Source organism: Pezoporus wallicus, unplaced genomic scaffold, assembly GCF_028554395.1.
Source record: "Pezoporus wallicus isolate ANWC-B61680 ecotype Strahan unplaced genomic scaffold, APGP_CSIRO_Pwel_v1 contig_6658, whole genome shotgun sequence".
Lineage (NCBI taxonomy): Eukaryota > Metazoa > Chordata > Aves > Psittaciformes > Psittacidae > Pezoporus > Pezoporus wallicus.
In genome coordinates this window covers 4965326-4989266 of record NW_026642312.1, presented here as the reverse complement: position 1 = coordinate 4989266, position 23941 = coordinate 4965326, and the positions used below count along the sequence as shown (strand labels likewise).

Genomic DNA, 23941 nt, shown 5'->3' with positions numbered 1-23941 from the left:
ATAAAGTAAAACCTAGGGAGTTTTCCAGCACCTTTGGCGAATATTTCTAGTACAAAAAAAGATAAATTTTAAGCCCCTAAGGAATTAAACAGGACATCTTCCACCTGGAGTTTTAACTACAAAATAATTTTATCTGATCAGCAAATTTTGTTAAAATACTATTTTTACTCACTCTCCATATTGTCTAAACACACATCAGCTGCACTTTTGACCTGTTTCTACAAAGCGAATTTGCTTTGTAATATGAGTCTTTACTGCTACCTCTCAAGTGCTTCTCTCCCTCTCCTACCCTTCACCCCCCTTTAGCAGCAGCTTAACTTATCTGCAACACTTTAAATTGGTAAATATTGCCATTCATTTCAGGGGACTGACCAGCAAGCACAGAGCTGCCTGACATATAACCCATGCTAGGATCATGGCTTTCATGAGGTAAACCAAACATAACCTAGACAAACATTTAGCCCTTAATGTATGAACAAACATGCATTCACATCTGCAGGTGAATTTATATCAGCTATATGCTGCTTTTTCCGAGTTTGCTTTCTATGGAGTTATGCTCTGGACTTCTACTGAAATCACTGTTTTTTGGAAAGCTGTTTCAAAGTTTGACACAATGTTGGCTGCAGAAACTGAATCCTGTATTTATACTCCCTGAACACGTGAAGGTGACATGAATATGCACTTTTATAAAGACAAATGCACACAATGTGTAAACCAACTAATTCTACTTTTTACAAAGACTACACATATATCCATTTTACTTATGAGCTGGGCCATTAAGGAAATAAAATTTTGGGCTATTTATAAGCACGGATTAATTTAAATGAGAAAACCTGAGAAGCTGCTTATTGGTACTCTGGATGCAAAATTAAGTGTTTCTTAGGAGTTACTGCATGTGGAATACTTAACTCAGCCTGCCTAAATGTACTGGGGCTCAGCTCTCAAAGGGATGGTTTCCATTTGGTGCAGATGTAGCTCCAGTGGTACAAAAGCAAAGCAGTGAATTAGAATTACTGTAAATACTGCTGTTCCATTGCCCTCACAGCTCAAAACTCTCTGCAAGCTGTTAGAGCCCTGAGGACACCATCAACACTCTAATGTCCCCAAACAACCTCACCTGGGACCTCTACCCACACTGCATGTTCCCAGGAGCTATATATAAGCTCTGCCAGGGACTGTCAACCTCTGCCTGAACCATGCTGTTGGAGAAGTGCTGGATCTTGTCTCTGTCCCACCATGGAGCCCCTTGATCTAAACTTCAGTGTGTAGACTGGCTTCTGGCCTTGGCCCTGGTGCTACGGACCTGCCAATGACCACAGAACCTGACCTTAACCCTGGCCTGTGGCTTGGCTTCCCAGCTGGACCTCAGACCTGCCTCATGGCCATGGTATTTTCTATGACTTAGATTCTTTCTTGGATCTGGCCACAATCTCCAGGCTAGCCCTGCTCCCCTGCTGGGGGTGTTGGGATGGGCCCTGGCTGGCAGCTTTCCCAGGACACTCTGCTTTTTTAGAGCTCTGAAGAGATTCATCCAAGTATTTGGCTTGAGACTGACAAAAATCCTGGCAAATAACTGATGCCTCATTCCTCTAGCTGCTTTGCAAATTATACAAAAAAATTCCACATACCACACCTTCTGGACATAAACTTATAAAAGTACCAGCACACATCATGGATAGCAAGCAAAATCAGGGTAGACGTAGGAAGGTCACCTGTGAGCAAGCTAGTGAGTGAGAGGAAGGTGGAGGGCTTGTGAGGGTGAATGAAAGGTGTTTCAAGGAGATAGGAAACAGTGACAGAGGAACTATGAGAGAAAAAGGCATCCTGCCATAAACTCACAGGCACATACATTCCAGATTGCTGCTGAACTGGACAAAGACGGAAAGGACAAGTAACCTGCAGGCTACAAAAGCAAAGCAACATAAGCCTGTTATTCTTCAGAGCCATTACACACAAAAAAATCAATCCTTCTAGGGTGCTCTTATTTCAACTCAGATTAAGTATCATTTATCATTGTCTTAATACTGGACATTTTCTCCTATAATTACGCAAGTATTCATCATGATTTTCCATATTTCTCTTAAAACCCTTATTGGACTTTTATTCCATGTTAAACTTAAGATGAACAATGATTCATTAACTACTAGCATTCATAGTCTATGGTTACGTAGGCTATAACCAAGAAGTCTATCCAAAAGAAGCTCTTTTCTTCTATATTTAGTCTCATTGTGTCCTGCTCGGGACCGACCTCTCACTTCAAGAAAATCAGTAACTGTTATTCATGCTGGACAGAGCTACATAACAGCAAATATAATCTAAATTTCATGGTGATTGCTTTCTGGTTGGGCAACCTGTTTTCAGAATGCAATTTACAAAATAACAAAATGCTCCCCTCTGCAATGAAATGACAAATATTTACGGTTCTGAAACAGCAAGAAGTGTTCACCTGTTCTGTGATACTGATCCTTCAGAGTTAGAAAGACCAGGTTCCTGATGATCTGTTAATACATGTGTGATGCACCTTCCCTTCAATAGAATCTTGTCATCAGAGTGTATGTTTCACTAAAACCCTCACTGAAACTCATAATAAAGGTTACTGAATCTTGTTTTCATCTTACAGCAACATAGGATACTAAATCATCCATATAGAAATATTGAAGTATGCTGCAAGTGCATGTGGAGAGAAAACGTATTCACACACATCTCTTGGAACAGATGACAACAGTACTCCAAATTCTAACACCAGTCTTCTGCTATCTAGCTTTTTGGCATGCCTCAGAAAAGAATATAATGCATGTAACAGTTGCAGTTTACCTGAATATATTCTAGTCTGATTTAAAGCGATATTCAATTCTGTTAACATTCCAAACAGTTACAAATTAGTGCCAAAGCAGCAGATAGTGAAACCAAAATCTGAGCTGACTTCATCTGCTGAGGATTTAATATATATGAAGAATTAAAAAAAAAAAAACAAAACAACAAACGAAAAACAAACTGAAACCTTGCTAAAAGATATTTGAGTTCAAGGTGTATTATATTTATCGAATATAAAACAAAGCCCTTGAAACTTCCTTTCATGTTACATAGACACTTAATTCATTTTAGACAGAAAAAAAAATGAACTCACAGCATCGGTAACATAGTGCTGTGACCTTACTATATTTTCTCTGAATTCCAGGTACTGAGGCTGGGTGAGCCTCATGATACAATCAATTTTCAAGGAGAATTAATTTTCAGGGTCTCAAGGGACAGCGGCACATTGCTTCAGCACAATTCTCTGGCACTACCGGGAGCTCTCAGCTGGCTCAGGAGGGACGCAGCCAAGTGAAAGATGAAAGAACTGCTCCACACCTCCAGCCTTGTTAACGGAAATGGTGTGACTGTGCAGCAGTGGAGTTAAAGAGAGTGTGAAAGAAAAGGGGAGAGAAGAAGGCGGCAGGTAAAGGAGAAAATGTGCTGTGGAATACAGCTGAGCAGAAGAAATTAAAACAGACAGTAAAAAAAAGATAACTCACCTCTCCTCACGATTCTGTCCCACACAGACACGTCCTCCATGTCGAGGGGTTGGATTGCTGCAGGAACGCTGACGAACTTGAAAGCCTATTCCACATGTGGTACTACAAGGTGACCAAGAAGTCCATGGTGTCCAGCCTCCATTTCTGGTAGAATAAAAAGCTCAGGCTCTGTCATCTGTTATACATAGCGAATGGCTGATTAGGTGTGACTGACAGCAGAATCTGGCTATTAATATTTCCGTAGAAATTATTAATACTGCATAGCGTTCCATTTCTTAAAGAATATTTGACTAAAATAAAGGTGCTCTGATCCTTCCATATTCCATGCTTTGTAATCAGCAACTGCTAAAATGACCCATTTACATAACAAGCACAAAGATATGCAGCTATTTAGTTGCTTTTGGTCACTTTATTCTGGGTAAACTCCATCTACAAAGTCCTGTATCAAAGTTCTGAAGAAAAATTTTAATTACATGTTGTTCCAATTATTATATATGGGTCTTCTTTTTAGGGAGATTAAAATGTGAAGTTTTGCTACCTGTTCTGAAAAGAAAATGATTAAAGCCAGAAGAAAAGGAGGCTGAGGGGAGACCTTATTGCTCTGTTAGAGCTACCTGAAAGGAGGTTGTAGTGAGGTAGGGGTCAATCTCTTCTCCCCAGTTACAAGCAATAGGACAAGCAGAAATGGCCTCAAGTTGTGTCAGGGGAGGTTTAGACTGGACATTAGGAAAAATTTCTTCACTGAAAGGGTTGTCAAGCACTGGACCAGGCTGCCCAGGGAAGTGGTGGAGTCACTGTCCCTAGAGGTATTTAAAAGTATTTAAAAGATGTGTAGAAGTGGCACTTAGGATGTGGTTTAGTAGTGGACTTGGCAGTGTTAGCTTAATTGTTGGACTCTATGATCTTTCCAACCTAAATGATTCTATGATTCTAAAGATAAAAAAGTTGTAAGTCAGAGTCAAATGTATTAGTTCACAATTTCAACAGGATACTCTGAGAAGGTGCCAATACCTTATTTGTAATGCAACAAAAAGGTACAGAAGGTAACAGAATTCACATGCTGTACCTTGTGTTTCTGAACTTTTGGAAAGGACGCTCCTGTCTCTCTGCAGTATACACTAGGGAAAATATACTAGACCAAACATCTCATATTCTGCCCCAAGAAAAAAATTATGCACTTAGCAGTTCCCAAAACCTTTCATCACTAGCCTGCAGTTTCTGTATTGGTGGAAGATAAACAGAAATCAAGAAAAAATAAAACTAAATTATAATGAGTTCTTGAGGTTTCATCATAAAAGCAAAAGTTAAAATAGTGCACTGCTTGATTTTGAAATAACATTTTTTCTTTAACAATGAAAACTAATAAATTCAGTAATAAAATTTATATGATTATTCAAGTAATTTATCACAAATATTACCAGTTTAAATTTCACTCATATCAATGTCTCATTATTATAAGGGTTTATAACAGAGAAGAAAAGCTTTTGAAACAAATAACTAGCTATCACTGGTAGCCCAGACAAAAAAATAATCTGTCGATACAATGCCTGACCCAAGTGGTAAAATGAACTAAGAAGCTGGATCCCCACAAATTCTGGGAATCAATTACTAATACAGTAGTGCTAACAGAAGTAAGATTTTAAAAGAGTATGTAATACTGCCAACAGTAGTATGTGAATTGAGGCCCAAATCATATACCAAATTCCCTTCTAAACCTGACTGTCAATAGCTGTTTGATTATTCAGTATCTCACAGTATGCTTATCTTTTCTACCATTCTCCTGATATAATATTATATTCCATATTGTTATGCTTTTAACAATTTCCCTAGAATGACTATTTCCACTTACAGAGCTTGCAGTTATCTTGTGCAGAAGGATAATCAGTTTTATTCACTACCATGATGTGCTTCTGATGTTAAAAAAAAAAAAAAAGCAGAAACAAAAAGTGGAATCATTGAAAATAAGCAGAATGCACCATAAAATAAGTTTCATCTTGCAATTAAAGTAAAGTCCTAATGCAGTTCAGAATATGTAGTGCCCTGAGTCTCTCTGAAATTATTTGTTCTTACCGTTTTTTCTGGGGGTGGTTACGTGCCTGAGGAAGACAAAAGAGTGGCTACAGAGTGGCAGACAGACTGGTAATAAATCTAAATGTCATGATACAATCTAAAGATAGAATGAAAAAACTTTGCCCGAGGAAGAATGGGGGAACACAATGGTGACATGGGACGTCCTAAAAAGTGGAGAGTTCTGATTTTCAGGAAAAAAAAATCTCATGATTTACAGAACTGAAAAAAAAAAAAAAGAATCAGACTTTGGGTATTACCTAATTTTTTTTTTTTTTTTTCATCTGAGCTTTTGTTAAAATTAGCTGAGGACACTATTTCTTGGTACACAACATTCAAAATCACTGCATCTCCCTCATTCTCTCTCCACAAGTCAGAGAGACACTAATGTCTCATTTACTGTGGCCATTGCTATGAGATGTTTCATGCACAGAACAACAGGACTTGTCAGTTGCAGATCCAATTTCAAAAGGTAGGTTCTATTCTAATTAAATTAAAAACTTTTAAACCATGAATGACAGAATCTGAAATTATTTTGTGTACCTGGAACAGTTGGCAATCTCCATGGTTGGTCCTTCACACAGCCAACCTCCACACTGAGGTGCAGGACTGTCACACAAACGTGTCCTGCAAAGGCAGGAGCCAACACTGGCACCGTCATTGTGTGTGCAAGGTTTCCATTGCGACCATGTTCCAAAATGCCCATCCACGGTCAGATTCCTCATCTAGAAACAAGCACAAAAGAAAGGCTTACCTGAGGTCTGACATTTCCTTCATACAACCTCTTAATTCTGGAGGTACAGCCTTGAGCCACGAACAATAAAAGCCTCTACTAGAGGGGTATTCCTTCCAGACAGCAAGCCCCCCTTATAATTTCTGTAGCTACATAACTCCCACCACCTCCAACCAATCTGGGCCATTGAATGCCAGCACTACAGCAACAACAATAATCACAACTGTTCGTTATGTTTCATAACCATGCTTATCCACAATGACTCAAATGAAAGTATAGTATCGCTTTCTTGATTATTGTCTGATGACAGTATTCTGTATTTCCTAATATTTATGGGTAATTAGGAACCTGGATACCAACTGTAAACCAGCATGTGCAAGAATGTGTGGAAACCCAAATACAGATCAAAAGAAAGAGGCCTCATAGGATAAGGAAGAAATAGAGAAGAAATTCTTCACTGTGAGGGTGGTGAGATACTGGAACAGGCTCCCCAGGGAAGCTGTGGCTGCCTCATCCCTGTTCAAGCAACCTGGTCTAGCAAAAGGTATCCCTGTCCATGGGTGGGGGTGAGTTTGGAACTGTGTGATCCTTAAGGTCCCTTCCAATCCAAACCATCCTGTGATTCTATCATCGTCCAGAACAGCAAAACCAAATGAATCAAATTCAAACCTCCACGATGTCTTCTTTTGACAACAATTTTTTTTTAAGCACATACCATGTAACACCACTTCATAAAAGTGAAATATGTTTTCAAATATTACTCTCTCTCCTAAAACCACCTTCAAAAAGCAGTACCTAACTTCTATGTGATGGGAGAATTTTCTCCCATTGAAGTAAATTCTCTAAACCTTTGGCTGGAAGGGTCAGACCATTCTCATCTTGACGAGAATGTATTCATCATGCAAACATAACACATGTTCATAAGGAATCTTTACTATCCAGCTGAAACAAAATGTGCTAATAGAAATTATAGCGGCCTCCATGGTTACCAGAATTTCTAAAGAAAATGGGGCCTTAATATGATTAATTTTTTCAGCAAGGTGTTAATCTTGAAAAATCTGTGATCATACATGGAAATTATGGCAATTTTTTCACTTAAATGCTAAAGGATTTTCCTTTTGATTATGATACTTTTAAACCTTCAGTCAAAGCAACAATACCAACAAGTGCAGGCTAAATAGCATTTAAAGTAACTTTTAGATAAAAATAAATACATACGAGTTGCAGTCATGCATATTTTATCAAATGTGTAAGAAGGTAACATTTCAACATTTGCTTAATTATTGAAATAGGAGCTACAATTATAGATTGTCATGAATGATCTGAAATGGTGTATCCCTTTGCTATTTTTAGTATTCTTTCAACAGTGGTGAGAGAAGTATACATTTCAGTAATAATTTTAAGATACAAGAGATTCGATTACAGCAAGAGACATGTTTCCACTGCTACACTGGGTGCTGGCTGATTCTTTCCACTTGGTAAAGGTTCCATAATTTCACTATTAATTACATTTCTTATGATTTATTTTTCACAGATACAGCTTCTCCACAGTACAGCAATGTGTGTATCAAGTGACATCAACATAATTCATCATTTCAAAATTCTGCTGACAGCTGTTTATTGAAAATAACTCTCCAATCTTTGCTCAGGCAGAGGAGACACTGTTGGTTTTCATAAAACAACAGGAAATACTTATTTCTTGTTAAGTGACAAGTAAACTCATTCCATTCTCTCTTACACTGCTAGTCTAACACATATGTAGTCCATAAACTAGCTCTGTTATGTACCTAACCTAATTAATGTCAGAGATTTCTCAAGTGCAATTGGTCACACTTTTACTTTTGGGCTAAACTAGTGTATAAAGAGGTCTCTCTCTAATCCAAGTTTAGAAGAAACGCATGCATGCATTAATCTGACACATTTTCTGTAGTGTTAAAAAGATTTAGTAACAATTAAGATACTGGAACCAATTGGAACCAAAAAAGGGAGGGTAGAAGGTTTCTAATAATTTGTTATGTTCTGCCTGCAACATTATCATAAATGTATATAGCAAATGTCAAGGATGCACATAGCTCAACTGCTTACAAAATGAAATTCATTACATCTTGGCTTATATATCCTGTGAATACAGCACATAAAAATGCTATAAAAACAAATATTTGAAAGCCTCACTAAGCAAAATTGTAATCGATTGTGGTTTGCCAGAACACAGTGTTATTTTAAATGAAAGTTTCTATGAAATTTACGAATTTGTTCAATAATATGTTACTTTGAGTTCAGAGGTAACTGACAGAAAAGTGTTAAAACCACGCTTTTCAATTTAGACAGTTAATTCCAAATTTTTCAGTTAATTCTAAATTTTTCCCTATATTATGCAATCTCAATCTGCTCAACTCCAAAAAGTCTTTGGAGGCTTGCTAAATCCCTTCATCTCTGATATGCAGTATAAGTCTCACAGCTGCAGACAAATTTCTGAACAATCCTTTGGTGCTCCCCTGCTTTGACTAGACTGACATATCCTATGCAATTGTCATACAACAGATACTAAATAATTGGTTTTCCATTTCAACAGAATAGAATAAAATTCTGCTTTCTAAATCATTCCTCCATCCCACGCCAACCCTCTCTTGGCCTCATGATTTGTATATATGAAAGAAAATAAGGGCTAATGCCAGAATTCAGACGAAGCAGAAGGCAGACTGCTCATGTGAATAGCAACCAACCAACTCTTTCCAGTAATCCTTCCTGATACAGCAACCCACCAGCAAACCCCCCACTTAACAACCTTTAGCCTGAGATTAGTACAGTCATATATGATACACTGCATATACTTGGGAATTAATATACTGTACAATGCATCTAGTTACTTGCCAATCAGACAGCCAAGGACTTCACTAGTGACTGAATCCAGACTTTCTGTGAGACAACGATTATGTCCCTATTAGCAAGTGGTATGCACACACGCAAATCTGAAAAATAAAACAGCTGGTGTTGAAGATCTGACACATACACCATACCTATTTTGTGGGCTTTACTTTGGACTCACTCTGGCCACGGATCAAATACCTAGTAGGAGCTGGAGCACATTTTTGTTTTAATTTCATCCAAAAGTAATGTGGCTTGTATGCTTCAAGACTGCTTTGGACTGTGAACCAAAGAATAGTAGATGGGAAAAATCAGAGTATTTGCCCCAAGGCTGCTCCTGATTTGAGCTAAAATAATGAATTGCATGCAAGTCTTTGTTATTAGGCCAAAATGTGAGAGCATGGATGCAAGGCATCGGACAAGATATTGTCTGAAAAATTACTATTTAATGTCAAACACAGTCAGAACACAGGAGCTAATTCTCAGGAACCTCATAATTAATCAGGGTAGTGATTTGCGTCCATGAGGCTGCTGCAACACATGTAAATATCACAAGTGAAGGCTGGAAGAACTTCATTCTAATTTTTCACATATATTTCACTAAACAAAGCCTAGCTAAAGAAAGAGGACTTTCAATAAAATTTTAAAAGGAGTTTGTTAAACACATGGAGAATAGAACATGGATGTTGTATGAGCACAAATACATAGATTCACGTGCTCCAGTGGCAAGCAAGGACAAGTTCAAGAAGTCCTTATTAGCAATGAAACCAGAACTGAGTTTGAAAGCCTCATGGGCAAAAGGCAGCAAAGATAAAGCAGCATGAGTTTCCACAGCAAAAAGCTTAGTAGCTCAAGGAAGATCCTTCTTAACCTTCTTTTAGTGCTCTTTGGAGTAAGAGAAAAGAATCAATATTAAAACAACATTGGAACCACATTTGAAAGGAGAGATATAAATCAACTTTATTGTTTGTTTTTTATTGTATAACATTTATTCAAAATTAATATTTAAAGTGCTAAGCCACTGTAAATATTAATACTGAGGTTTTTATAACTATCACTTCTGTCATTTATGTGGGGGAGACTTAACGCATACAATTCACCCTTTGAATTCATGGACTTTGAGAGATGTTGTATGGCCTTTCCTATTAGCAACAATGATCCTAAAAGAGACGATTATACCACTAGTGATTAAATTTTTTTTGAAGTACAAAACAGAGCAAAATCCTGCAGAGAAAAACATGTTTGTCTCTCTAGTGTTAGTGAATTTTTGCTTTCATTGTGGGAACACAGACGTTATAGGCAAAATGCAACTACCCTTGGAAAGTACTACAATTTGATCACAATATATCAATCATTTGAGAAGAAAAAGAAATATCCTGTTAAAATGTGATGGGAAGGCTTGAGAAAAATAGCCCTAAATACAGTTTTCTGAGCTTGACAAATCTATGTAAGCTTATTCACATGAAATTCACATGGAATCAAAAGTTTTAAGAGATAAGCAAACATATTTGGACTTACTGGACACACAGTAATGCTTTGCTCCCATTGACTCATGCTCAGACTTTCTTCCAGCGTTGTGCATTTCTTCATCACCATGTCCCAGCCACAATAAGGGTCTTGGGATCCAATGCATGCACTGTGAATGAAAAACAACCAGAAAACATGAACATTTACCTTCATCTGTACTGGCTAAAGATCTCTAAATAGCCATGTGGTGTCTGTTCATATTTCATAGTTCTAAAACAGATAGTGAAATTGATCCCTGATGTGGTATGCTACAGATGAAATGACAAAACAGAAGAGAAATTAATTTGAATGCCTATGCAAAGGTAGGATTTTTTTCAAATATACACCTGAATTTCTGGCTGCATGCATGGTATGGCATCAAGACTGATTATTGTACTTAATTACTGGAGAATTACAGCAATTCATAAAAAGCATATGTTGCTAGCTCCAAGCAAATATTTCAGGAGTTACAGTTCTTAGTCTTTTCTATCAGTTTTGGAATTTGGAATTGATTTGTTTTCTGCACTATTACAGAATCCCTGGAAGTAAATTTAGAGGGGTTCTAGTGGCTGCCATCACATCTCTTGCACAACACATGCTGCTCCAGACATTCCCTCCTAGTGGCACATAAGGATGAAAAAAGTTTAGAGAGAAGGAGATAGTCCAGCTTCCTACAGAGTCTAGTTTTGTACAATTTACAAAACTAGAAGTTCTTTTCACTATCAAATGGCAGCTTTTTCTTGCTACTGGTAGGTCAAGCATTAGCAGTTGAGGCAATAGGTCTGCAGCTTCATAGTTAAATAAGACAGGATGTTGAAATCCCATCACAGTGAAGCATAATAGAATTGTTTTAACACTTGTAAAACTACCTAGAAATTATAGATGAAAATGATAAATTCAAACATTTTGGCAAGATTATAAAAAATGCTAGATCGACCATGCTTGTTCACCTCAAATCCATGTGGATTATCATTCTCTTTTTAAGAAGATGGAGCCAGGCTCTTTTCAGTGGTACCCAGTGACAGGACCAGAGGCAGCAGGCACAAAATGAAACGCAGAAGTTTCCCTCTGAACATCAGGAATAACTTTTTCACTGTGGGGGCGACCAAGCACTGGCACCTGCTTCCCAGGGAGGTTGTGATATCTCCATCCTTGGGAGATACTCAAAAACTGCCTGGACTTGGTCCTAGGAAACTGACTCCAGGAGACCCTGCTTGAGCAGGAAGTTGGTCCAGATGACCTCCAGAGGCCCCTGTCAACCTTAGCTCTTCCGTAATTCTGCCCTTACAAATCCTCTGTTTTATTCATATTTCTATTTATGTCCAGCATTCCTCATGTAGTGCCACACTAACATCAGACAAAATTCAGACTTATTAATTCCCTAGTATGCAGTTCCGCAATACCATTACAGAGGGCTCTTACTGCTTATAAATATTTTAAGAATTAGTTTCTACGGTACATTTGGCAATGTGGATTGCCAGTATTACGTGGAAAGATAGTTGCCATCTGCAAAATGGGCACAGAGTAAGAGACATAATAGTCAAAACTCCCTAGGTACCCCTCATTAGACTGCATGTTCAAAGATAAAGCTTTTGGTTTAAGGGATTCAGCGTTGAGAAGAGAGTTCCCACTGATGGCTCTTGCAACTGTGAACATGTAGCATTTCTGTAACTCAGGCTGCACATTTCCATTTAATTATATAGAAAATGAGAAGGACAATTAATGGAAATTATGGAAAGTTTTAAGTTTCTTAGTCTTCCAGTATTTGCAAGACAAGATGTTTAACATTCTCCTTTAGAATATCTCTGATAATGCACATTTTATGAAAAAAGAATAAAAAACAAAATTAAAGGCTGACATAATGTTCAATTGGCAACATTAGCTGTGCTATTTCTCAAAGTAGAAGTGTTCACTTTTCCAACTTCACTATTCCTTTACATTACATGTTGCTAGTTTTAAATGCAGTGATTATGCTTTTGACACTTTTTATCAAAACATAAAATATTTTAGAAGCCAGTATGGGTTCACATAGAACTGCACTCCCTCCTTCCTGGCAGCAAGCTGATCCTTCTCCCACTCTGCTCTTAGATCCCATTTCCTCTTTTGCTTTTGTTTCTACATTACTTTCCACTCAGGCAAATCAAAATGGTTTGCACCTGTCATTACAAGTCACTTAGAAGTTAAATGTAGGGCACTAAAAGCTATTTGAACCATTCATATAACCTCCTGGTATCAGAACAGATCCTAGTTTCATGGAAGAAATAAAGTTTAGAAAATGTTGAAAAGTCCTCGCACTACTGTAACAAAGCCTGTTCGATCACTGTAAACACTGACCATTTCAGTAGGCAACCAGGTTTGCAGAGCACTGCAGAAAGATAAAATTAGGTGAGTCTTTTCAGAATGTAGTTGAAAAAGTCCACTGAGCAGGTGAAAACTGATTTTAAGAAGCTAATAACTCTAATTTCCCCCTACACTGGCAGTTCACATTTTTTACCAAATGTAAATGATAAGTAGTTAGATGAGTGTCGCTCCTGCAAGGCATTCATTTGGCTGTGATGATTCATTATGCCTATTGACAGTCATGCAACACTTAAATAAGTGATTTTGACTGACTAGTAACAGAACCAAAAGTCATCTCATTCTAAAGCAAACCAGCAATAGCAAGTCATTTTCTTCATCATTTTTATAATTATCACCATGCAGGCTAGCAAACTATTCTACTTTAGTTACATTTGAGATGATTTATTCAGACAGAAAATAAGGCAGAAATGAACACCATTCAGAGCAAAACATAGTAAAACCCCCATACAGTTTAAGACTAGAAAGAATTCATTGTGTGTTCTCCAAAGAACAAAAAAACACTTTAAATTAAAAGCTATATCCTGATACCATTAATTTCAGAGAGATTTTAAAATCGCTTTTCAGGTGAAGAATATATTCCCATATCAACATATTTTTTTGTGTTAAACAGTTATTCTCTTGAGATGTAACATTTCTTCTCAGAGAATATATAAACACAAGAGGTGCATCTTCAGAGACGGTTCAATGAAACATTTTTCTGCCTTTACCTATACACAGCATTTTAAAGAAGAGAGAATATTTCAGTCTCCTGATCCTTTCAATAGTTTCTGCTGAGATAGTCATGCCTACCTAGTTCCAATTATTGTCAACTGTGATCCGGACACTTATACCAGGAACTGAACTGGGGTTACTATCGTATTTCACAGAAGCCAGATTCCCCACTGCAAATTTGAACAGACAACTGAAGATAAAAGCCTGTCTCATGCTCCAAATGCGCTGTGCTATCCATTTCTGAATGAATACATGAATCTGATAATAGACTTTTGTACAAAAGTACCTATCAGCGTTTCCATTACTGCTGATTTTGAAGATATATACACATATATATATGTCTGCAATGAAGAAAGGCGATCTAAAGATACAGAGGAATGATGTAGACCATAAAAGGTAGGCATGTAATTTATAAAGTCCTAGGAATTCAAACTAAGATGCATGTCAAATATTCAGAATCCTGCTTAATCCTTGCTTGTATTGCTAAGAAAAATCAAAGCCTTTAATAATCTCAGTCACTCTGTGTGGACTACTGGTGTTTCCTCTTACTTGAATTTCTACAAGGCAATAAAACCTCACTTAGGTGTGATTCAATCTCACAACATGCACTGACAATACTAGCCTTAAATCTACCAGCTTCTTCTGTCCTGGGTTCAGCAGTAGCAGTCATTTTTCTCCTTAGTAGCTGGTGCAGTGCTGTGGTTTTGACTTTTGGCCTGGGAACAGCGCTGATAACACCGATGTTTTTAGTTGCTGCTCAGTAATGTTTACTCTGACCAAGGACTTTTTGACTCTTGGTCAAAGGAGGGGAAGAAGGGAAGAAGCAGAGACAGGATACCTGACCCAAACTAACCAAAGGTGTACCACATACTACAGCACATCATGCCCAGTATATAAACTGGGGGCAGTTACCCCGAAGGGGTAGATCACTGCTCTGGTTGGGCTGGGTATCGGCTGGCGGGTGGTGAGCGGTTGTATTCTCTTCCCTTGTTATTTCCCTTATCGTTATTATTATTGGTGGTAGCAGCAGTGGTTTGTGTTATGCCTTAGTTACTGGACTGTTCTAATTTCAACCCGTGGGAGTTACATTCTTCAGCAGAGAGGGGAGGAAGGGGGAGGGGAAGTGAGCAAGCGGCTGCATGGTTCTGGGTTGCTGGCTGGGCTTAAACCACAACACCTCCCCTCAAAGTCAGAATCAGGAATTTATGCACAATTTGTGTATTAAAGTTGTTTCTAACACACAGTTCTCTGAATCTTGGCATTTCCAAGTAGCTCTACTTGGAACAAATGCGACAGACAATTTTCAGAGCATGCTCTCTACAAAAGAATGCAGGCTTGCCATTTGTTTTTAAGAAACATCTGAGGTCCCCATCCATGTCAATCAGCCAAGATAGTTTCCAGCCCTCTGGTTATGAGCAGGTTCCAGGAGCCTGGAAATGTTGGGACCCCCAGCTGCAGCTAAGGTTTCCAAAGCCATTTTGATGGGCTGAAACTGGAGCTTGCAAATCTGTGGCTTGCAAATAGGCTCTGAAAATCTGAGCTACCTAAGTGGCAACAGATTTGGGGATTTTCCCACAAGTTTATGCATTGAACAGCAACAACAGTGGTTGCCCAGGCTGGACATGTTTGCTTCCATATAGCATCCCCATGTCTTTAAATGACCCGTGCATCTTTAGTGGATATAAATGTAAACAGGGTACAAAAGCACCATATCCTTTTAGCCAGCTGTAACCTAGGTTGTTTTGAACTTAAATGTTGAGGTTAACTTCAGACTAGAAAATTAATCATTATAAAGATAGCAAGCCCCAATTTAGGACGTACAACTTGACTCCTTAAAAAGACTAACCAGATAGCAGCCACCCCAACATTTCAAGGGCGCTGTTACCTTTCATTCCACAAGTAATTGTAGATATCTTCAGTGTATTACAAGGAGCAGATGGCCTTCAAAAGCACTCAGTTTAGAGTCATAGAACTGGAGCATCCAAGCTCCTATTCCTGGAATCCTGCTCATAGCTCACACTGTTGCATCAAGAATATTCTCCACCTCTCCTTCCCTCTCTCTCTTTCTCACATTCCAGTCAATGGTGGAGTCCAACCTCAGATATCAATTTTCTGTAAATTTTCAAATAAATGTCTACAAAAAAAAGATTCTCGAATATTATGAGAGCTGAAAATAATTCTCACGAGAAAACAACTGGTGTGTAATGCAGAGCACTCTAAGCTGAGTTGCATAGGGTATGTACTGGCCTGAGTAGCAGTCCAGTATGTGATATGTTAAAGTATTTTCGAATAAAAACCCTTCCATATTTGCATGGGGGTTTTTGTTGGGGTTTTGTTTATTTGTTTGTTTTCCCTTTATTTTCTTTTTACCATCCAATTCCTTTAACTTCTGTTTCTAGAGAATCTGATACTTGCCAAGTATCAAATGCCTAGTGAAATGACGTCTTAGAAAGTGGGTTGCTTTAAACATGTCAGGTGATTTTCAAGAAAAACTCAACAATAACTACACTGAATTTAGAAATCCTCAAATGTTTTGGTATTTTTTTAAAGCAAAGAAATTAATTACATCATGACATAGGAAAACCATGTGCCTGTTTTACATTTTTATTTATTAGCTTACTTCTTTGTTTAAAATAATATCCTAGCAATTAAATCTGAATTGGAAATACATAGTCAAGACCATCTGGTTTTCTTTCAACTTTTCAGACTAAAAGGAAAAGACATTTTCCTCTTCCTCATAAGGCTACTTCAAGAAATACATTGGGAGCAGGCTGTAACAATCTTTTTATAAAAATTCCTTCTTGTTGCCAAAAATGTGTGCTTTACAATGCAATGCACACATGCATAGATCACACATGTATTTCAGGTACAGCAAAGTGTAAATGCATAGTTTGTCTCTGGTGGATTTTATGGGCCAGACAAACAAAAGATTTTCTGCTAAAACCTTGTTGTTCACAGAGGAAGAAATATAGGTCAACCTCAGATTTGTAGAGCTTGAATTGATTCCCTCCCCAGTATGGAACTAATATTCTACTTCTTTTGAGTGAGGAAAACTTTCAGTGTGCTTATTTCATGGTTCTGCTGACTCATAGGTTCACAATAATTGAAGATAATTTTCCAGTGTATCTAATACATCTATACATCTATACATCTAATATATCTATATTTTAAATGTCATTATAACCCAGTCTTGCAGCCAGGATTATGGTTTATCCCAGTCTGGGAAATGTATGAGGATTCTGACTCTGGACAATACTCCCAGAGATTCTTCCCAGAGAATACTTCCAGAGATTCTCCAGATTCTCCAGAATACTTCTGTAGCATTCTTCCAGAATACTTCTCCAGATTCTCCAGAATCCCCAGATCCATAGTGATACTCTGGAATGACTAATTCAGATTGTTCCTCATGCGGTTCCAACATTTTGATATAGATATGTTTCTTTGATTTAAACTGGAATTAGCCTTGCGTATTTTCAAATAAGGAAATCCACCTGGATATCAAAAAATAACTGTTCTGGAATGATTATTTTAAAACAGCAATTTCAATTCCAATTGTTGGCAAGCTCTTCTGGACATATCAGCACTTAGTAATAATTTAGGCAACATTACTCAGAATCACAGAATGGTTGTGGCTGGAAGCGACCACCAGAGAACATCTAGTCCAACCTGCCTGTTCAAGCAGGGTCACCCACGGTGAGAGTTCTATGAATGAAATAAAGCATAATCAAATTTGTAATAATTGTTTTCTTTTGTTAGTAAATTCAATACCCTTTCTACTACTGCACTGCTACAGTTATCTTTTGTATACATACAGATTGCTTAGCTGATGGTTAATGAAGACAAAATAAAAATGACGGTGTACAGATGGAGAGAACAGTTATGATTACAGTAGAATAGCTGCGATAACATTACTTAGCAGAACAGTCTTATGACCCAATAACATTTTAAGTGTAGAATGTAAAAACTAATATTCAACAATTTCCAGAAATTGTTGGGGTTTTTTTACACCAGAGAAGTCACTATTTGTACAGCTTTTAGCAGGTGACAATACTTACACAAAAGTAGTTATAGTAAGATCAGCACATGAAACCTATCTTCCATGAGAAGTACCAATTTGTGAACCTTTTTGGTAAGATATTTCAGAACATTGGGCTGATACAACCTTTCATTGCCCCTACTTTCAGAACTGATCCACTGACAACACCAGTACAAATTCTATCATCAATAAATTTGCCTCCAAAAAATTACTGCCATCCAAAGTTGCTTATGGAAGCTACAGCTGCCAATAGAAGACAAATGACTGGTTCTTTGGTTCTTTTTATAGGGGAAAGCCTTTATTCCCCTGCTACAGATCTTATTCTTTATTACAGATGCATAGAGCCTTCAAAGTAAATATCAAACACTGCAGCTTTAGAGAGTTTAACAGTTATTTTTCTCCTCATAATAATTCTATTTATCTCACATTACAGTTAATTAGGAGGTATACAAAAGTCACTTGTGCTTTATGCTTGGTATACTCAACTCTGAAGAAAGTGGGAGAATTCATAGTGAAAATAGTAGCTCCAGTGAATAACGCTGACAGTCTTCTGAAAAAGGTGGAAAAACATTTGTGAATTGCAACACCCAAGCAGTAATAGCCTGGTCAAACCTTGAGGATTTTCCCCAAGGAGAGCGAATCAAGCTAACTGCTTTGCTGCTTTCTCCTGGAGCATGAAGACACCAGGGCTTTTTGGGGAACTGTTTTTAAGAACTCAAACACCTCAAACCATTTTTTCTTAGCTGACTCCTGAAAACAGCAGTATTATGTCAGGATGTTCAAAACTGTTCAGTCGTTGGCCAAAGTCAGTGAGAGACCACCCCACCATGAAAAATGTCAATCCAAATAATTAGCATGGGCAACTTATAAACAGCAGAACCATCATGGCATAATGGAAAGTGCTGAGCAACCCAATCTATAGGTGTGACAACAGGTTCTACCTGTAGCATGGTCTGCTGCCATGGTACTAAAGTGCACTGAAATGCACCTAGAACACACACACACACAAAATTAAAAAATCAAAATAAGCCTCCAAATGTAAAACTGTATTTTCAAGGACCTTCAATAACAGCTTTTGTGGGAGCGGAACTGTGAGTTGGTATGGAACAGGACTGTCCTGAATCAGAGGGAATGTCTGTCAGAGGCAACGCCATTTCACAGAGGATTCCACCACAGGAAAGTGCTGGAGTGCTTTACAAGAAAATACAAATTAGCTAAACATGTACAGCATGTCAGAGTGATAATTAAGGAGACATAATAAACTACAAATAAAAGCAATAAGCACATGCTTTGAGGCTAGCATGTGAAGATAAATCAAGGAATAATGAAATAAAAAGAAAAAAAACAGGCAATATCAAAATTATCATGATATTGAGATATTAGCTTGTGGAACAGTTTGTTCAAAAGAGGGACTGAAGTTGCATTGTCTGAAACCTTTGCAATAAACCTAAACGAAAAGATTAGAAAAGATTAAATGGTGAGCACTTTGCCATTGACACAAAAAGAGAGAGCAGATGGGCTAGTACATCTTGAGGCTTTGGGGTTTTCTAAGGCTGTTATTCATAAACAAGCACACTTTATTTCTATTTATAATTATGTGAAGTACATATTAAAGACTACATATGCCCTTGATCTAGGAAAGAAACTCTAGTTACTACTGATGCAAGTTCAGAATACAGCCTTGGCACAGTTATACAGCTGTAAGTATGAATGGATAAAATTAAAACAACAAAAAAACAAACAAACAAACAAAATTAAAAATAACCAAACAAACAAAAAAAAAACCACAATTCCCCAAGGCACTGCTGCAGGTGAGGTTTGCCCATTACTCTGTCCACTGCTATAGACTAGAAGTAATAGTCGGCAATGCAACAAGAATGTGAGTACTAAAGCACTCAGCAATGCAGTGACCAAATTTCAGATGTTTTACTACCTAATGAAATTTATAAACCTGCGTAAGGTACCTATACTGCCTTCAAGTAGAGAATGAAATATGCTTGAAATCTAGCATAAGCCAGGAAAAAAAAACAAAGTAAAAAACCAAGTCAAGCCAAAAGTAAGTGATAGTGAGAGAAAGAGTACGTCTGTATTTTCCAAATGACATTAGGCTTTAATGACAGATGACAAGGAGACGCCTTATTTTATCTAGGTCACACCTGCAAATCCTCTTCTTTCTCACAAAACAGCTAGAATTGCCAGTGAGCACTTTAACCAAGAAGAAAGAATGGATGGCAATCATTTTGATGCAATGGATATTTAATTACTACAAGGAAAGTCATACAACTACAAAAGATATGACTGGAAAAGCCTACAAGGAATAATTTTATCTTTTTCTAAGTAAGTCATTTCAGCAGAAGACACAATTTCACATAGCTCTGGGCAGCGGAATAAGTTATCATTTGAGCAGGATTTGAGCCATTTAACTACTGCTCTACTTAGTAAAGGGGAACAGCATTTTTTATTTTTTTTTTAAAGCAAGCTCTTCAAATCTAGTCAATTAGACCCCACTGTTCAGGGGAGAGGAATGCTCAGCCTGCAGCCATGCATCTGGTCTATGATTTGAGACAGCAGTCCCACCCTGTGAGGCCGAAAAGTATGTTTGGGCCCTGCAGCTAGAACAGCACTGATGTGCCCCAGGACTTGTACTCACAGGTACCAGGGACTTTGTGGGACCTCCATATAGGCACCAACTAAGCAGGCGCTCTGGAAGTCTCATCTCTGAATTCTGGAGTTCACACCTCACTATTAACATAACGAGACTTCAGCCTTGAACTGTCTGGACTGCAGGCTTGGCATAAATATGGGATATGTGCATTATTGAGCTCTCTGTGTTTATGATTGCCATTATGGGTACGCAGACCCTAAGAAAACACAGGACAACAGGTTAATCTCCCTTTCTGAAATAAACATGTGTGCTTAGGGAATCATGTTTAATGTCTTATGCAACAAGAATGGCATAATCATATCATATTCAAGAAAAGAGAGAAGCATTAGAATATGTCGTTAGATTTTTTTTCTTCAGATATACACATATGCATACATATACACCTCACAGTATATAAGGTCTTCACTTCATGGGAAAGAGGAAACAAAACAAAAAGGGCTACCAAACCACCACACATCCTGTTTCAACTCGCTAAATACAATAAAGATGAAACTTGGTCTTATGTTGGCCCTTAAACTAACAAAAAACTTGCCTAACTTTCCCTTAAAACAAGCATTGCAGTCTTCCAATGGGGTTTTGAGTGTCCTATCACTTCTATTTTAGTAGAAAATGCTTAAAATATCCTATGTAAGACAGCATAAGCAAAAAGGGCTGGTGAAGAACTGCAATAAGGAGGATACTGCCCTTCCCTTCTCTTCTCCAGCTTTTCAGGGCACAGCTTTTACTCCAGTATTGTTCTCAACCCAGTAGACTTTCACTGGGCTCCTGCATGGCTTCAATCCCCTGTAGAGCCAAGTCCCTCAGAAAAGTCCTTTGACTGTCCCAAGCCACAGCTCTATACCTGTGTCCTGTGGTCACCTCCCTGCTGTGACTGCACACATGGTCTCTCTCACAGCCAGAAATATCTCCTCCTGCAAATGATCACTGCTTTTGCAGGGAGTATAATCTCTGTCTGCTGCACAAACAACATCTTTGTTATCCTGAGTGTAGCTGCCAAGAAAGACAACTGGCAGCCCTTTCTCTCTCCTTTAATAGCCGGGCTTTTCAAAGGAACGTATATTAAATGAGCCGAGAGCAAAATAAGCTAAAGCACAACCAAATGCATGTTACTGTTCTCAAAAAGCTCATCACGCTGGTTCATAGTCTCTCTGACACAAAAGAAGAATAATTACCTTTAATTACTGGAACCACACATCAAAGGGAAGATATAACGAATGACATGAAATTAACAATCTCTAGTAGTATATGTTTTGCAACCCAGAAGTGCTTTCAGATAACCTATAGAAAAAGTTGTACACTGAACTTTAAATTCCATAACTACCATGATATAGTCTAAAAACCAAGTGATAATTTTTAAGTTATTTTCCTTGTTTGACTGAACAATTATTAGCTGCATAACTTTTTCACCTAGTAGAATATTAACTTTTATTATGGCTTCCTGATCCAGCACTACCTTTAAATAGCCACTTTTCCAACCAGCTTTAACTTCAGTTCATGCAATTCAGTTTACTGCCTGAACTCACAAGGATATAGTTTGCTCAGTTATATTACAGTTTTAAAAAAAAAAAACACATTAAATTTGTTCAAATTTCAAGTTTCAAATATATTAAACCAGCAGCTATATTGCACATTATTAGATACCTGTTTTGTATATAAACCATTTCTTAAAGTTTCATACCACAATTCAGAATCTGTATGATGACACTTAAATATCTATATAATTTCTTGAGAGTCTCATCTAGCCCTGACAAGTCAGTACAAGAAGTCAGAGACACTTGATAAACAGTGTAGATAGAAAGTTATTGCTGAGAGAGGTAATTTGGATTCCTACTTACAGTCATTTTTCTTCCCATTTTTCCACAACCCCCCGCAAGCGTTTTTCTCTAATCAAATCAAACTAGATGATTCTTCATACCTGTATGTTTTGTAAAAGAGACATCTTTTCAGGGGGACTTTAATTACATGTTCCTGAAGGCCCACAAAAAGGACACTCTGGCTGTGCAGGATCTGAAGGCTCCTGATGGGCTCTCGCTGACTTTTCGGCAGGAGTTCAATTTCCTCAAGCAGGCAGCTACTTGAAGTCTGATTCATTGGGGCAAGTACTTTCTTAATAGTACCGTAGTCTGCAAATAAAAGAGGAAAATGAGTTACTAAAAATCATTACAGGAATTCTACCTACTTAACGTCATTCAGTGAATAAATCTTCATCGCATACTGGATGCTTTCAATGAAGCCTCAGAACGTGGGAGTACTTTGACTGGAGTTTCCTAAATTGCTTACAGTACAGTGAAAAGAACTTGAAAACAGTCATTAAAGTTTTCTATGTGAAATAATACAGTAAAAACATAACTTTATTAGTGCATAACAGGCTTCACAGCAGTAGTCACTGGAAAACAACCTTTCAAACTCTGATCATTACAAATGCACATTCATAGCAAGGGTTACTGATTTTAGTTTATGAGATTGTACTGTACTTTACTATGTTTAAAGCAGTTTAAAAAGCAATAAAGTCCATCATCGTCCCAGCCTGTTTTAAAACACTATGTGCTGAAAACTATGGGGTTTAGATATGTATTGTATTCATTTGCATGATTACCTGTAGATCTTAATTGGGTAAATACAATAATAAAACAAGGCTGTGGTCCTTGTTTTTACTTATCTGGATTTTGACCTCTAAAAAAATCTTATCTTTTTGCATTTTCTCTTAACTTCTACACTTATTGTGATTTCTAAGCAAAGACAGTTAAGCATCACAAACCAGTGTCGGACAACTGATGAGATTTCTGATTCTCTCATGCAAAGATTTTAAATAATTTAGCAATATCAAAGAACATTTGTTCTGAATGCAAAAGACCACATTCTCATACTGATAAATATTTTAGGTACTGTTCTGAGGAAAACTGTATTATGCAATTTTCCATGTACCAGCAACAGTAAATTTTAAAGATTCAACACAGGAAACACATACTGAGATTAGCTCTTACTCATATGAAGTCTCAAAAGACTAACATCTTTTGTGAGTTGGTAACAATTGCAAGACAAATGTTTGGGATGTTCTGCAGACCACTAAATATGGGGTTTGCCATCACTAGCACAAAGCCAGCAGCTTGGTGGAGAGATGGCCATGCAGGGTTTCAGCATGGGTCTGGCCCTGCCTTATTGAGAGCTTGTTTCAGCCATGGCAGCAACTGCCTGTTGGCCATATGCTTGTTGCCTCCCTGTGTTGGCTTCACTCTGGTAGCACCTAGGCCAGGGGCTGGCACCTCTAGTCAGTGCAGGACAAACAGCCCCTCCTGGGTAACAAGGTGGTGTGGGGGCAGCGTGCTGCTCCCACACTTTGCCTGGGATGTAGTGACAAACAGCAATTAAGCAAACTTGAGGAAATACAGAAAAGTAGCCTCAAGCAAACTCCAAACTGAAGAGGAGGTGGAGAACTCAAGATGCTAATTACTGTTAAAGTCTTCCCTCTTCCTGAGGAAGAC

The 23941-nt window shown here is 37.8% G+C and overlaps 1 protein-coding gene across 5 annotated transcripts in view; it reads right to left on the bottom strand.

Moving 5' to 3' along the window:
- Window positions 1–23941, bottom strand: part of SEMA5A (semaphorin 5A) — a 320019-nt gene that overhangs the window by 75109 nt on the left and 220969 nt on the right. For all 5 annotated transcript variants that reach the window (XM_057428775.1, XM_057428779.1, XM_057428777.1 and 2 more), the window contains 4 exons: window positions 22375–22582; window positions 10699–10816; window positions 6126–6307; window positions 3516–3659 (listed from right to left, as the gene is read on the bottom strand). In XM_057428775.1, coding sequence (XP_057284758.1) covers window positions 3516–3659; window positions 6126–6307; window positions 10699–10816; window positions 22375–22582 — 652 coding nt within the window. The remainder of the gene's footprint in view (window positions 1–3515; window positions 3660–6125; window positions 6308–10698; window positions 10817–22374; window positions 22583–23941) is intronic.